This window comes from Ranitomeya imitator, chromosome 5 (genome assembly GCF_032444005.1).
Source record: "Ranitomeya imitator isolate aRanImi1 chromosome 5, aRanImi1.pri, whole genome shotgun sequence".
NCBI lineage: Eukaryota > Metazoa > Chordata > Amphibia > Anura > Dendrobatidae > Ranitomeya > Ranitomeya imitator.
The window spans coordinates 476,440,423-476,453,554 of NC_091286.1; the positions used below are offsets into that span (position 1 = coordinate 476,440,423).

The window sequence follows — 13,132 nt, forward strand, 5'->3', positions numbered from 1 at the left end:
GCGGTGCCTGCTGAGGAGAGATGTGCCTGCTGAGGAGAGCCGTGCCTGCTGAGGAGAGCCGTGCCTGCTGAGGAGAGCTGTGCCTGCTGAGGAGAGAGCTGCCTGCTGAGGAGAGAGCTGCCTGCTGAGAGAGAGCTGCCTGCTGAAGAGAGCTGTGCCTGCTGAGGAGAGCCGTGCCTGCTGAGGAGAGAGGTGCCTGCTGAGGAGAGCGGTGCCTGCTGAGGAGAGAGGTGCCTGCTGAGGAGAGCCGTGCCTGCTGAGGAGAGCCGTGCCTGCTGAGGAGAGAGGTGCCCGCTGAGGAGAGCCGTGCCTGCTGAGAGAGAGCTGCCTGCTGAGGAGAGAGCTGCCTGCTGAAGAGAGCCGTGCCTGCTGAGGAGAGCCGTGCCTGCTGAGGAGAGAGCTGCCCGCTGAGGAGAGAGGTGCCTGCTGAGGAGAGCCGTGCCTGCTGAGGAGAGAGCTGCCCGCTGAGGAGAGCCGTGCCTGCTGAGGAGAGCCGTGCCTGCTGAGAGAGAGCTGCCTGCTGAGAGAGAGCTGCCTGCTGAGAGAGAGCTGCCTGCTGAAGAGAGCCGTGCCTGCTGAGGAGAGCCGTGCCCGCTTGAGGAGAGCCGTGCCTGCTGATAATCACCCAGCAGACTTGTAGGGTTAATGCCCGCACCAGCTGAGAGTCACACGGCGGCTCGACGCATGCGCAGCGACACCTAGTGACGAGGATAGAAAATGGCGGCACCTCAGTGAGTAAGTGAGTGTGAGCGTCCACTGGGGGAATGGAGATGCTGGTGGGCGGGAGTGGGAGCTGATAACCCGAGGAAGTCGTACACCACCGTACTGAGCGGGGAGGGGAAGCGCAATGTAAAGAGGCAGAGACGTCCAGCGCTGGGAGGGGAGACACGTCCTCTGTGGTGAAGGCTGCCATAGGGACAGGTGACAGCAGCCCTGGGGGATGTAAGGACACAGCAGGAGCCGCACAGCCAGCAGAATATGCAGATGTGATCGGGGAGTCTGGGGGCATGTTGTCATACACAGTGCTGGGGTCCTGCAGCCCCATATAATGTCCGGGTGCCCTCTATCACCACATGTAGTAATGGCCCTCTGTGCTGATATATAGTAGTGAGGGCATATATCCCGATATACAGTAACTATGCCTCCTATCCCAATATACAGTAACTATGCCTCCTATCCTGATATACAGTAACTATGCCTCCTATCCCGATATACAGTAGATATGCCTCCTATCCCGATATGCAGTAACTATGCCTCCTATCCTGATATCCAGTAACTAAGCCTCCTATCCTGATATACAGTAACTATGCCTCCTATCCCGATATACAGTAGATATGCCTCCTATCCCGATATGCAGTAACTAAGCCTCCTATCCCCATATACAGTAACTGTGCCTCCTATCCCGATATGCAGTAACTATGCCTCCTATCCCCATATACGGTAACTGTGCCTCCTATCCCCATATACGGTAACTAAGCCTCCTATCCCCATATACGGTAACCGTGCCTCCTATCCCGATATACAGTAACTATGCCTCCTATCCCCATATACAGTAGCTATGCCTCCTATCCCGATATAGAGTAACTAAGCCTCCTATCCCCATATACAGTAACTGTGCCTCCTATCCCGATATACAGTAACTATGCCTCCTATCCCCATATACGTTAACCGTGCCTCCTATCCCGATATACGGTAACTGTGCCTCCTATCCCCATATACGGTAACTGTGCCTCCTATCCCGATATGCAGTAACTATGCCTCCTATCCCCATATACGGTAACTAAGCCTCCTATCCCCATATACGGTAACCGTGCCTCCTATCCCGATATACAGTAACTATGCCTCCTATCCCCATATACGGTAACTAAGCCTCCTATCCCCATATACGGTAACCGTGCCTCCTATCCCGATATACAGTAACTATGCCTCCTATCCCCATATACAGTAGCTATGCCTCCTATCCCGATATAGAGTAACTAAGCCTCCTATCCCCATATACAGTAACTGTGCCTCCTATCCCCATATACGGTAACCGTGCCTCCTATCCCGATATACAGTAACTATGCCTCCTATCCCCATATACGTTAACCGTGCCTCCTATCCCGATATACGGTAACTGTGCCTCCTATCCCCATATACGGTAACTGTGCCTCCTATCCTGATATACAATAACTATGCCTCCTATCCCGATATGCAGTAACTAAGCCTCCTATCCCCATATACGGTAACTATGCCTCCTGTCCCCATATACGGTAATTATGCCTCCTATCCCCATATACAGTAATTATGCCTCCTATCCGCATATTACATAGTTACATAGTTATTAAGGAAGACTATAAGTCCATCTAGTTCAACCCATAGCCTAACCTAACTTGCCCTAACATGTTGATCCAGAGGAAGGCAAAAAAAACCCATGTGGCAAAGAGTAAGCTCCACCTTGGGGAAAAAAATTCCTTCCCGACTCCACATACGGCAATCAGACTAGTTCCCTGGATCAACGCCCTATCAAGGAATCTAGTGTATATACCCTGTAACATTATACTTTTCCAGAAAGGTATCCAGTCCCCTCTTAAATTTAAGTAATGAATCACTCATTACAACATCATACGGCAGAGAGTTCCATAGTCTCACTGCTCTTACAGTAAAGAATCCACGTCTGTTATTATGCTTAAACCTTTTTTCCTCCAAACGCAGAGGATGCCCCCTTGTCCCTGTTTCAGGTCTATGATTAAAAAGATCATCAGAAAGGTCTTTGTACTGTCCCCTCATATATTTATACATTAAAATAAGATCACCCCTTAGTCTTCGTTTTTCCAAATTAAATAGCCCCAAGTGTAATAACCTATCTTGATATTGCAGACCCCCCAGTCCTCTAATAACCTTGGTCGCTCTTCTCTGCATACAGTAACTATGCCTCCTATCCCCATATACAGTAACTATTCCTCCTATCCCCATATACAGTAACTATGCCTCCTCTTCCCATATACAGTAAGCTAAGCCTCCTATCCCCATATACAGTAACTAATCCGCCTATCCCCATATACAGTAACTATGCCTCCTATCCCCATATACAGTAACTATGCCTCCTATTCCCCTATACAAATAAATTGATGTAGTGGTTCTGATAGTCCAGTTCTGTGTTATCCACATCAGAAGCTGTAATCCTAGTGCACATATAATAGTGGTGGGAGCTGTTGACGAGTGGTCTGTGGGTGGTATGTCCAGATAGAGCTTTATATATGTGTCTGGTCACTGTATGTAAATACGCTGTGACCAGGCTTTCTTTCCTTGTACCTCCATAGCTGCGATCAGTAATTTTGGATTTGGGATGTGAATTGTATTATACCTATAATATAATGAAGGAAGCTGCTTGTTCCCCTGTATTTTCATTTCAGTGTATATCTCTCTGTGGCTCTTATCACAGGGTTTCGTACGTGTAGTTGGCGATGTTTCACCAAGAGCTCATGCCCTCATTACTTCATTACAAGAGACCAGGCTGCGGAGTTCTTTTTTCATAGATATCTCTGGTATCAGAACTAGTATTGTGATGGAATGATGGCTGATAGAGCGTAGCTCATTTATAGGATGACAATTTTTGTATTTTCCCAAATTACTGTGAAAGTAAATATTCTTCAAGCTATGCATCTAAATACATTAATGACATATAATGTATATGAGTGTGTAAATATATATATATATATATATATATATAATTTTTTTTATTTTTTTTGAGCCACAATCAGAATTTGTTTTTTTAAACAGAATCGAATATTAACCAGGAACCATGGAGGGTGAGCATACCGTAACTACATCATCACCATCTCCAACTACGACCACCACTTCTGCTTCTCATCCCCCCCCTATCTCAGTGTACAGCTCGGACCGCCATGCTGTGCAGGTATGTGGAAATGAATGCTAGATAATACCTCAGAAAGGCTGCCCTCTCTTGTGCTACACAAAGTAGTGAACGTTCTTTTATGTTCAATCATTCGTGCCTGTTTATGATAATAAAATTATATGTAGCCTTTACAGCACTTGTGATGATTTTGGAAGCTCCCTCCTGCTTGTTAGCGGTTTTCTCAACTTATTCTCAGCTACAGCAGTGATCAGGAACCCCAGAGCCAGAAAAGAGGCCATAGAAATTGCAAGCTCTACTATATAATTGTCTAAGGCTAGGCTCAGATTGCGTTAGGGCAATCCGTTTTATCGCTAAGTGCTAGCGGATTGCGCTAACGCAATGTCTTTTTCGGGGTCGCGTTTAAAGGGACACTGTCACCTGAATTTGGAGGGAACAATCTTCAGCCATGGAGGCGGGGTTTTGGGGTTTTTGATTCACCCTTTCCTTACCCGCTGGCTGCATGCTGGCTGCAATATTGGATTGAAGTTCATTCTCTGTCCTCCATAGTACACGCCTGCGCAGGGCACAGTCTGGAAGAAAATGGCCGCTCCTTACTCCCCGCAGTTAGTGCCCGGCGCCCGCATACTGCCCTCCAGTCACCGCTCACACAGGGTTAATGCCGGCGGTAACAGACCGCGTTATGCCGCGGGTAATGCACTCCGTAGCCGTTGCTATTAGCCCTGTGTGTCCCCAACTTTTTACTATTGATGCTGCCTATGCGGCATCAATAGGAAAAAAATGTAATGTTAAAAATAATACAAAAAAACCTGCTATTCTCACCCTCCGTAGTCCACCGAGCCGCACACGCCGGCCACCATCTTCCATTCCCGGCGAGGCATTGCGAAATTACCCAGAAGACTTAGCGGTCTCGCGAGACCCCTAAGTCATCTGGGTAATTTCGCAATGCATTCTGGGAACGGAAGATGGCGGCAGCTGCGCGTATCGCCGGAGCTTCGGTGGATCCTAGGGGGTGAGTATATAACTATTTTTTATTTTAATAATTTTATTAACAGGGATATGGTGCCCACACTACTGTATACTATGTGGGCTGTGTTAGATACCACGTGGCTGCTATATACTACATAGGCAGTGTTATATACTATGTGGGCTGTGTGATATACTCAGTGGGCAATGTTATATACTGCGTGGACTGTGTGATATACACTGTGGGCAATGTTATATACTGCGTGGGCTGTGCTATATATTACGTGGTCACTGTTATATACTGCGTGGGCAGTGTTATATACTACGTGGCTCTTATATACTGCGTGGGCAGTGTTAAATACTACGTGGCTGCTTTTTACTGCATGGGCTGTGCTATATATTACATGGCCAGTGTTATATACTGCGTGGCCTGTGTTATATACTACGTCGCCTGTCTTATATACTGCATGGCTGCTATATACTGTGTGGGCTGTGTTATATAGTACGTGGCTGTGTTATATACGGTGTGGCTACTGTTATATATTGTGTGGCCTGTATTAACGCATCGGGTATTCTACAATATGTAGAATATGCTATTTCATCCTTCTTCTCCGCTAGATTTCTAAAACTTAACATGGACAAAACAGAATTCATCATCTTTCCCCCATCTCACGCGACCCCCCCAACGAACCTATCCATTACAGTAAATGGCTGCCCACTCTCCCCAGTCCCACAAGCTCGCTGCCTCGGGGTAATCCTTGACGCTGATCTCTCCTTCAAACCACATATCCAAGCCCTTTCCACTTCCTGCCGCTTTCAACTCAAAAATATTTCACAAATCCGTTCATTCCTCAACCATGAATCTGCAAAAACCCTAGTCCATGCCCTCATCATCTCTCGCCTTGACTACTGCAACCTCCTGCTCTGTGGCCTCCCCTCTAACACTCTCGCACCCCTCCAATCTATTCTAAACTCTGTTGCCCGACTAATCCACCTATCCCCCCGCTATTCCCTGGCCTCTCCCCTCTGTCAATCCCTTCACTGGCTCCCCATTGCCCAGAGACTCCACTACAAAACCCTAACCATGACGTACAAAGCCATCCACAACCTGTGTCCTCCATACATCTGTGACCTCGTCTCCCGGTACTTACCTACCCGCAACCTCCGATGCTCACAAGATCTCCATCTCTACTCCCCTCTTATCTCCTCTTCTCACAATCGTATACAAGATTTCTCTCGCGTATCACCCCTACTCTGGAACCCTCTACCACAACACATCAGACTCTCGCCTACCATCGAAACCTTCAAAAAGAACCTGAAGACCCACCTCTTCCGACAAGCCTACAACCTGCAGTAACCACCGATCGACCAAACCGCTGCATGACCAGCTCTACCCTCACCTACTGTATTCTCACCCATCCCTTGTAGATTGTGAGCCTTCGCGGGCAGGGTCCTCATTCCTCCTGTACCAGTTATGACTTGTATTGTTTAAGATTATTGTACTTGTTTTTATTATGTATACCCCTCCTCACGTGTAAAGCGCCATGGAATAAATGGCGCTATAACAATAAATAATAATAATAATAATAATATGTATGTATATAGCAGCCACATAGTATATAGCACAGGCCACGTAGTATTTGTTATATACTACATGGCTCCTATAAAATATGTGGCCTGTGCTATATACTATGTGGCTGCTATATACATACCGTACATAAATACATATTCTAGAATACCCGATGCGTTAAAATCGGGCCACCATCTAGTATATATATATATATATATATATATATATATATATATATATAAGTATGGTTATTCAGCAGTTGAACCAATATAAACAGTGCAAAACAGAACATCATCGAACCACACGATGTGCACTGTACTGCAAATCAGCTACTATTCTCTGCATTAGGGCTCATGCCTTAAAAAAAAAAAAAGGTGGATACGATGTTGTTCCTGAACAATCGGACGAGTGTCTTGCAGGTGTTAACTAGATCAATGCCTCTTTCAATCTCTTTAACAGCGGTATTTAACTCGCGCTTAGGCCGGTTTCACACATCTGGATGTGTGGTGAGCACTTTGACCCACCAAGTGCTTCACAGAAGTTTATAATGCAGAGCCGTAAAAATAAAAAATCATATTGTTTCACAAAAATGATCTTTTCGCCCCCAATTTTTTATTTTCCCAAGGGTGAGAGAAGAAATTGGACCTCAAAAGTTGTTGTACTTTTTATCCCGAGTACGCTGATACCTCATATGTGGATGTAAACCATTGTTTGGGCGCATGGCAGAGCTCGGAAGGGAAGGAGTGCCATTTGACTTTTCAATGCAAAATTGAGTGGAATTGAGATGGGATGCCATGTTGTGTTTGGAGAGCCACTGATGTGCCTAAACATTGAAACCCCCCACAAGTGACACCATTTTGGAAAGTAGACCCCCTAAGGAACTCATCTAGATGTGTTGTGAGAGCTTTGAACCCCCAAGTGTTTCACTACAGATTATAACGCAGAGCCGTGAAGATAAAAATTCTTTTTTATTCCCCCAAAACTTATTTTTTAGCCCCCAGTTTTGTATTTTCCCAAGGGTAACAGGAGAAATTGGGCCCCAAAAGTTGTTGTCCAATGTGTCCTGAGTACGCTGATACCCCATATGTTGCGGTAAACTCCTGTTTGGGCGCACGGGAGAGCTCGGAAGGGAAGGAGCACTGTTTTGCTTTTTCAATGCAGAATTGGCTGGAATTGAGATCGGACGCCATGTCGCGTTTGGAGAGCCCCTGATGTGCCTAAACAGTGGAAACCCCCCAATTATAACTGAAACCCTAATCCAAACACACCCCTAACCCTAATCTCAATGGTAACCCTAACCACACCCCTAACCCTGACACATCCCTAACCCTAATCCCAACCCTATTCCCAACCGTAAATGTAATCCTAACCCTAACTTTAGGTCCAACCCTAACTGTAGCCCTAACCCTAGCCCCAACCCTAGCCCTAACCCTAGCGGGAAAATGGAAATAAATAATTTTTTTTTAATTTTTCCCTAACTAAGGGGGTGATGAAGGGGGGCTTGATTTACTATTTCTAGCGGGTTTTCTAGCGGATTTTTATGATTGGCAGCCGTCACACACTAAAAGACGCTTTTTATTGCAAAAAAATATTTTTTGCGTTACCACATTTTGAGAACTATAATTTTTCCATATTTTGGTCCACATAGTCATGTGAGGTCTTGTTTTTTGCGGGACAAGTTGACGTTTTTACTGGTAACATTTTCGGGCATGTGACATTTTTTCATCGCTTTTTATTCCGATTTTTGTAAGGCAGAATGACCAAAAACCAGCTATTCATGAATTTCTTTTGGGGGAAGGGGGGCGTTTATACCGTTCTGCGTTTGGTAAAATGGATAAAGCAGTTTTATTCTTCGGGTCAGTACGATTACAGCAATACCTCATTTATATAATTTTTTTTATGTTTTGGCGCTTTTATACGATAAAACTATTTTATAGAAAAAATAATTATTTTTGCATCGCTTTATTATAAGGACTATAACTTTTTTATTTTTTCGCTGATGATGCTGTATGGCGGCTCGTTTTTTGTGGAACAAGATGACGTTTTCAGCGGTACCATAATTATTTATATCCGTCTTTTTGATCGCGTGTTATTCCACTTTTTGTTCGACGGTATGATAATAAAGCGTTTTTTGCCTCGTTTTTTTTTATTTATTTTTTTATACGGTGTTCACTGAAGGGGTTAATTAGTGGGACAGTTTTATGGGTCGGGTCGTTACGGACGCGTGATACTAAATATATGTACTTTTATTGTTTTGTCTTTTTTATTTAGATAAAGGAATGTATTTATTGGAACAATTTTTTTTTTATTATTTATTTAGGAATTTTTTTTTTACACATGCAATTTTTTTTTGTTGTTGTTCTTTTTTACTTTGCCCCGGGGGGGGGGGGGGGGGGGGGGCGACATCACAGTAAAGTGACAGATCGCTGATCTGATACTTTGCTGTGCACTGTGTCTGATCAGCGATCTGACGTGCACAGCTCCAGGTTTACAGGTGCCTGCTCTGAGCAGGCGCTTGTAATCCACCTCCCTGCAGGACCCGGATGCAGCCCCGCGGCCATTTTGGATCCGGGCCTGCTGCAGGAAGGAAGGTAGGAGACTCTCGGAGCAACGCGATCACAGGGTCTCAGGGAAGCCCGCAGGGAGCCCCCTTCCTGCGCGATGCTTCCCTATACCGCCGGAACACTGCGATCATGTTTGATCGCAGTGTGCCGGAGGTTAATGTGCCGGGGGCGGTCCGTGACCGCTCGTGGCTCATAGTGCCGGATGTCAGCTGCGATAGTCAGCTGACACCCGGCCGTGATCGGCCACGCTTCCCCTTGAGCGCGGCTGATCGCGCTGGACTTATTATTCCGTCCTTGGGAAGTAAGGCCCACCCCACATGGACGGAATAGTACGTCCAATGGCAGAAAGGGGTTAAATGTATTTATTTATAGCACAGGCGGTGGCTGATGAATACTCCAGTCAGACGCCGCCTGCTCTCACTGTTATTAGCAGTAGCAGGTGTAGGCTCATGGGAGTTATCAGTTGAATATAATGCTCAACATTCTCCCTTGTTTGCGCTGATTACAAGCAGGGGAGAATGAGGTGAGCAATCCTCAGCTCCCAGTGCTAGGGAGCAGCGCTAACTGTAATACTGCTTTCCAGGTGCTGGTACATGTCACACTGATGACACAACGGATGTCATCCGTGTCCCTTGAGTGTGCACGTGTGCTGGATGTTTTGCGGCCCTTGCTGCTGTTAAAAAACGGACATGTCAGAGTCTTTTGCCCATGTCCGTGGAAACACATGCGCACAGACCCATTCACTTGACTGGGTCTACGTATGTAAGTGTCTCCGTGAAAACTCACCACACGTACCGACACACTGACCTGTGAAAGAGCCCTTACATTGAGAAACTTTATTATGAAGATTGTTCCACAATGTTTAGGTACAGCTATTCAAAGCTTGGAGAACCTCTGACCATCTTTGCTTCTAAGAGCGGCTGCCTCTTTCGCCAGAGTCACACTTAACTATGAAAAATCTGTCCGAGTCTCCCTGCCGAGAGTCACACGAGTGTAATGCAAGTTTCATGGGAGCACAATCTGATTTTTCACACCTAGCATCCGATTTACATCCGAATGTAGTGCGATTGCTATCCGATTGCAATGCGATTTTAACATGAGCTTTTACATAGAGCAATTCTCTGTCATTTACACTATGGAGGTCAGCGCCGTTGAAAAATTTTACCACTGTGATTGCGCTGACGTCAGAAACGTGACGTGAGTTCATTGGCTGTGAACTCCCAGGACCTTTTTGACAGCACCACGAGCAGGAGAACTTTCTCACGCTTGTGGTGCCGCCAGACAGGGAGTAGGAGTTCACAGGGAGACATTGAGCACACGCTGCTCAGTCTTTCTGCTGTATGGTCGCATCATGCAACCTGCCATCTAGATGTAGCAGAGCTAGACCGTGTCATGTGGAAAAATGAGGAATATTGTTGTTTTTTATTTTTAACTCTTTTGTAGATGACAAGGACGTCGAGGTCATAAGTATGGTTTAATTAAGATTTATTAAAATAGTCTGTGTCATTCTTTCAATTAATGGACTTTATTCTGGGTGTCTGTGTTTTCATACAATGGGACTATGGGGTTAGTATGGGGTTCCTATTGGCGCTTCTCCATCACTAACCTCGGGCTTGATGTCATCTGACAATACAAAGGTGAAATCAGCCCCCCCCCTTGCCACTGCTACAGGGCAAGTGGGAAGAGCGAGGCTAAGTGCCAGAATTGGTGCATCTTTTCTGGGGCGGCTGAGAGCTGATGTTTTCAGCCTGGGGGGCAGTATTCATGGCTCCTTCCTAGGCTATTAATATCAGCCCGCAGCTGTCTGCTTAGCCTTTGCTGGTTATTAATTATGGAGGACCCTACATAATTTTTTTGGGTCCCCTATATTAAAGGGAACCTGTCACCCCAAAAATCGCGGGTGAGGTAAGCCCACCGGCATCAGGGGCTTATCTGCAGCATTCTGTAATGCTGTAGATAAGCCCCCGATGTTACCTGAAAAAGGAGAAAAAGACGTTAGATTATACTCACCCAGGGGCGGTCCCGCTGCTGGTCAGGTCGGATGGGTGTCTCCGGTCCGCTGCGGCGCCTCCCATCTTCATTACAAGACGTCATCTTCTGATCTTCAGCCACGGCTCTGGCGCAGGCGTACTTTGCTCTTCCCTGTTGAGGGCAGAGGATAGTACTGTAGTGCGCCGGCGCCGGAAAGGTCAGAGGCCCGGCGCCTGCGCACTGCAGTACTTTGTCTGCCCTCAACAGGGCAGAGCAAAGTACGCCTGCGCCGGAGCCGTGGCTGAAGATCAGAAGAGGACGTCTTGTAATGAAGATGGGAGGCGCCGCAGCGGACCGGAGACACCCATCCGACCTGACCAGCAGCGGGACCGCCCCTGGGTGAGTATAATCTAACGTCTTTTTCTCCTTTTCAGGTAACATCGGGGGCTTATCTACAGCATTACAGAATGCTGCAGATAAGCCCCTGTTGCCGGTGGGCTTACCTCACCCGCGATTTTCAGGGTGACAGGTTCCCTTTAATAACAAGTAAAGGCTAAGTATACAATTGTGAGCTGATATTAATAGCCTGGGAAGCTCCATGGGTATTACCCCCTTCTCAGGCTATAAACATCGTCCCTCAGCGGTCGGCTTTCCCTCTGCTGGTTACGAACATTACACGGGAGCTCACGTCAGTTTTAACCAGAAAAATTATCTTTTATTAATTAAAAACATGTACTATAAGCTGCACACACACTGTACTAATTGTATTTGTCACAGACATCTGTATATCTACCTATTGTATATGTATTTACTGTGTGTAATTCATCTCTTCTATCCTTTTGGCTCCTGCTGTGATTTTACAGTGCACGGCAGATGAATTGCCAACTTTTATTCTATCTTTCTATCTACTATAGAATTGTCTATTGCCTGTCATGGCTGCCGCGACCAATCAGCGACGGCCACAGTCCGATTAGTCCCTCCCTACTCCCCTGCAGTCAGTGCCCGGCGCCCGCTCCATACATACTCTCCGCAGTCAATGCCCGTTCCATACTCTCCGCAGTCAGTGCCCGCTCCATACTCCCCGCAGTCAGTGCCCGGCGCCCGCTCCATACTCCCCTCCAGTCACCGCTCACACAGGGTTAATGCCAGCGGTAACGGACTGCGTTATGCCGCGGGTAACTCACTCCGTTACCGCCACTATTAACCCTGTGTGACCAAGTTTTTACTATTGATGCTGCCTATGCAACATCAATAGTAAAAAGATCTAATGTTAAAAATAATAAAAAAAATAAAAAACCTGCTATTCTCACCTTCCGTAGTCCGACGATGCGCTCCCGCCAGCTTCCGGTCCCAGAGATGCATTGCGAAATTACCCAGAAGACTTACCGCTAAGTGATCTGGGTAATTTCGCAATGCATCCTGGGAACGCAAGATGGCGGCAACCGCGCATATCGCCAGAGGTTCGCTGGCTCTATGCTGGATCCCGCCGGGTGAGTATATAACTATTTTTTCTTTTAATTATTTTTTTTAACAGGGATATGGTGCCCACACTGCTAAATACTTCGTGGGCTGTGTTAGATACCGCTTGGCTGCTATATACTACCTGGCCAGTGTTAGATACTATGTGGGCCGTGTTCTATACTGCGTGGGCTGTGCTATATATTACGTGGCCAGTGTTATATACTACGTGGGCTGCGCTATATATTTCATGGCTGCTATATACTACGTGGGCAGTGTTCTATACTACGTGGCTGTGTTCTATACTACGTGCTATATACTACGTGGCCACTGTTAGATACTATGTGGGCTGTGCTAGTATATTACGTGGGCTGTGTTATATATTACGTGGCCAGTGTTACATACTACGTCGGCTTTGTTATATACTGCGTGGCTGCTATATACTGTGTTGCCTGTGTTATATACTACGTGGGCTGTGTTATTTACTGCGTGGCCTATATTAACGCATCGGGTATTCTACAATATGTATGTATATAGCAGCCACATGGTATATACCACAGGCCACATAGTACTCCTATATACTACGTTGGCTGTGCTATATACTACGTGGCTGCTATATACATACATACATACATATTCTAGAATACCCGATGCGTTAGAATCGGGCCACCATCTAGTGTAATATATATACATATATACACTGCTCAAAAAAATAAAGGGAACACTAAAATACCACATCCTACATGT

At 46.2% G+C, this 13,132-nt stretch overlaps 1 protein-coding gene across 4 annotated transcripts in view; it reads left to right on the forward strand.

The window, feature by feature from the left end:
* Positions 1–688: 688 nt before the first annotated feature.
* PHC3 (polyhomeotic homolog 3) overlaps positions 689–13,132 on the forward strand; it is a 179,695-nt gene continuing 167,251 nt past the window's right edge. For 2 of the 4 annotated variants that reach the window (XM_069727342.1, XM_069727345.1), the window contains exons 1-2: positions 689–735; positions 3,763–3,898. In XM_069727342.1, the coding sequence (XP_069583443.1) occupies positions 3,785–3,898 (114 nt within the window). In that variant the 5' untranslated portion in view covers positions 689–735; positions 3,763–3,784. Of the gene's footprint in view, positions 740–887; positions 943–3,762; positions 3,899–13,132 lie in introns of those variants that run through there. The other 2 variants (XM_069727343.1, XM_069727344.1) reach the window with 2 other exon arrangements.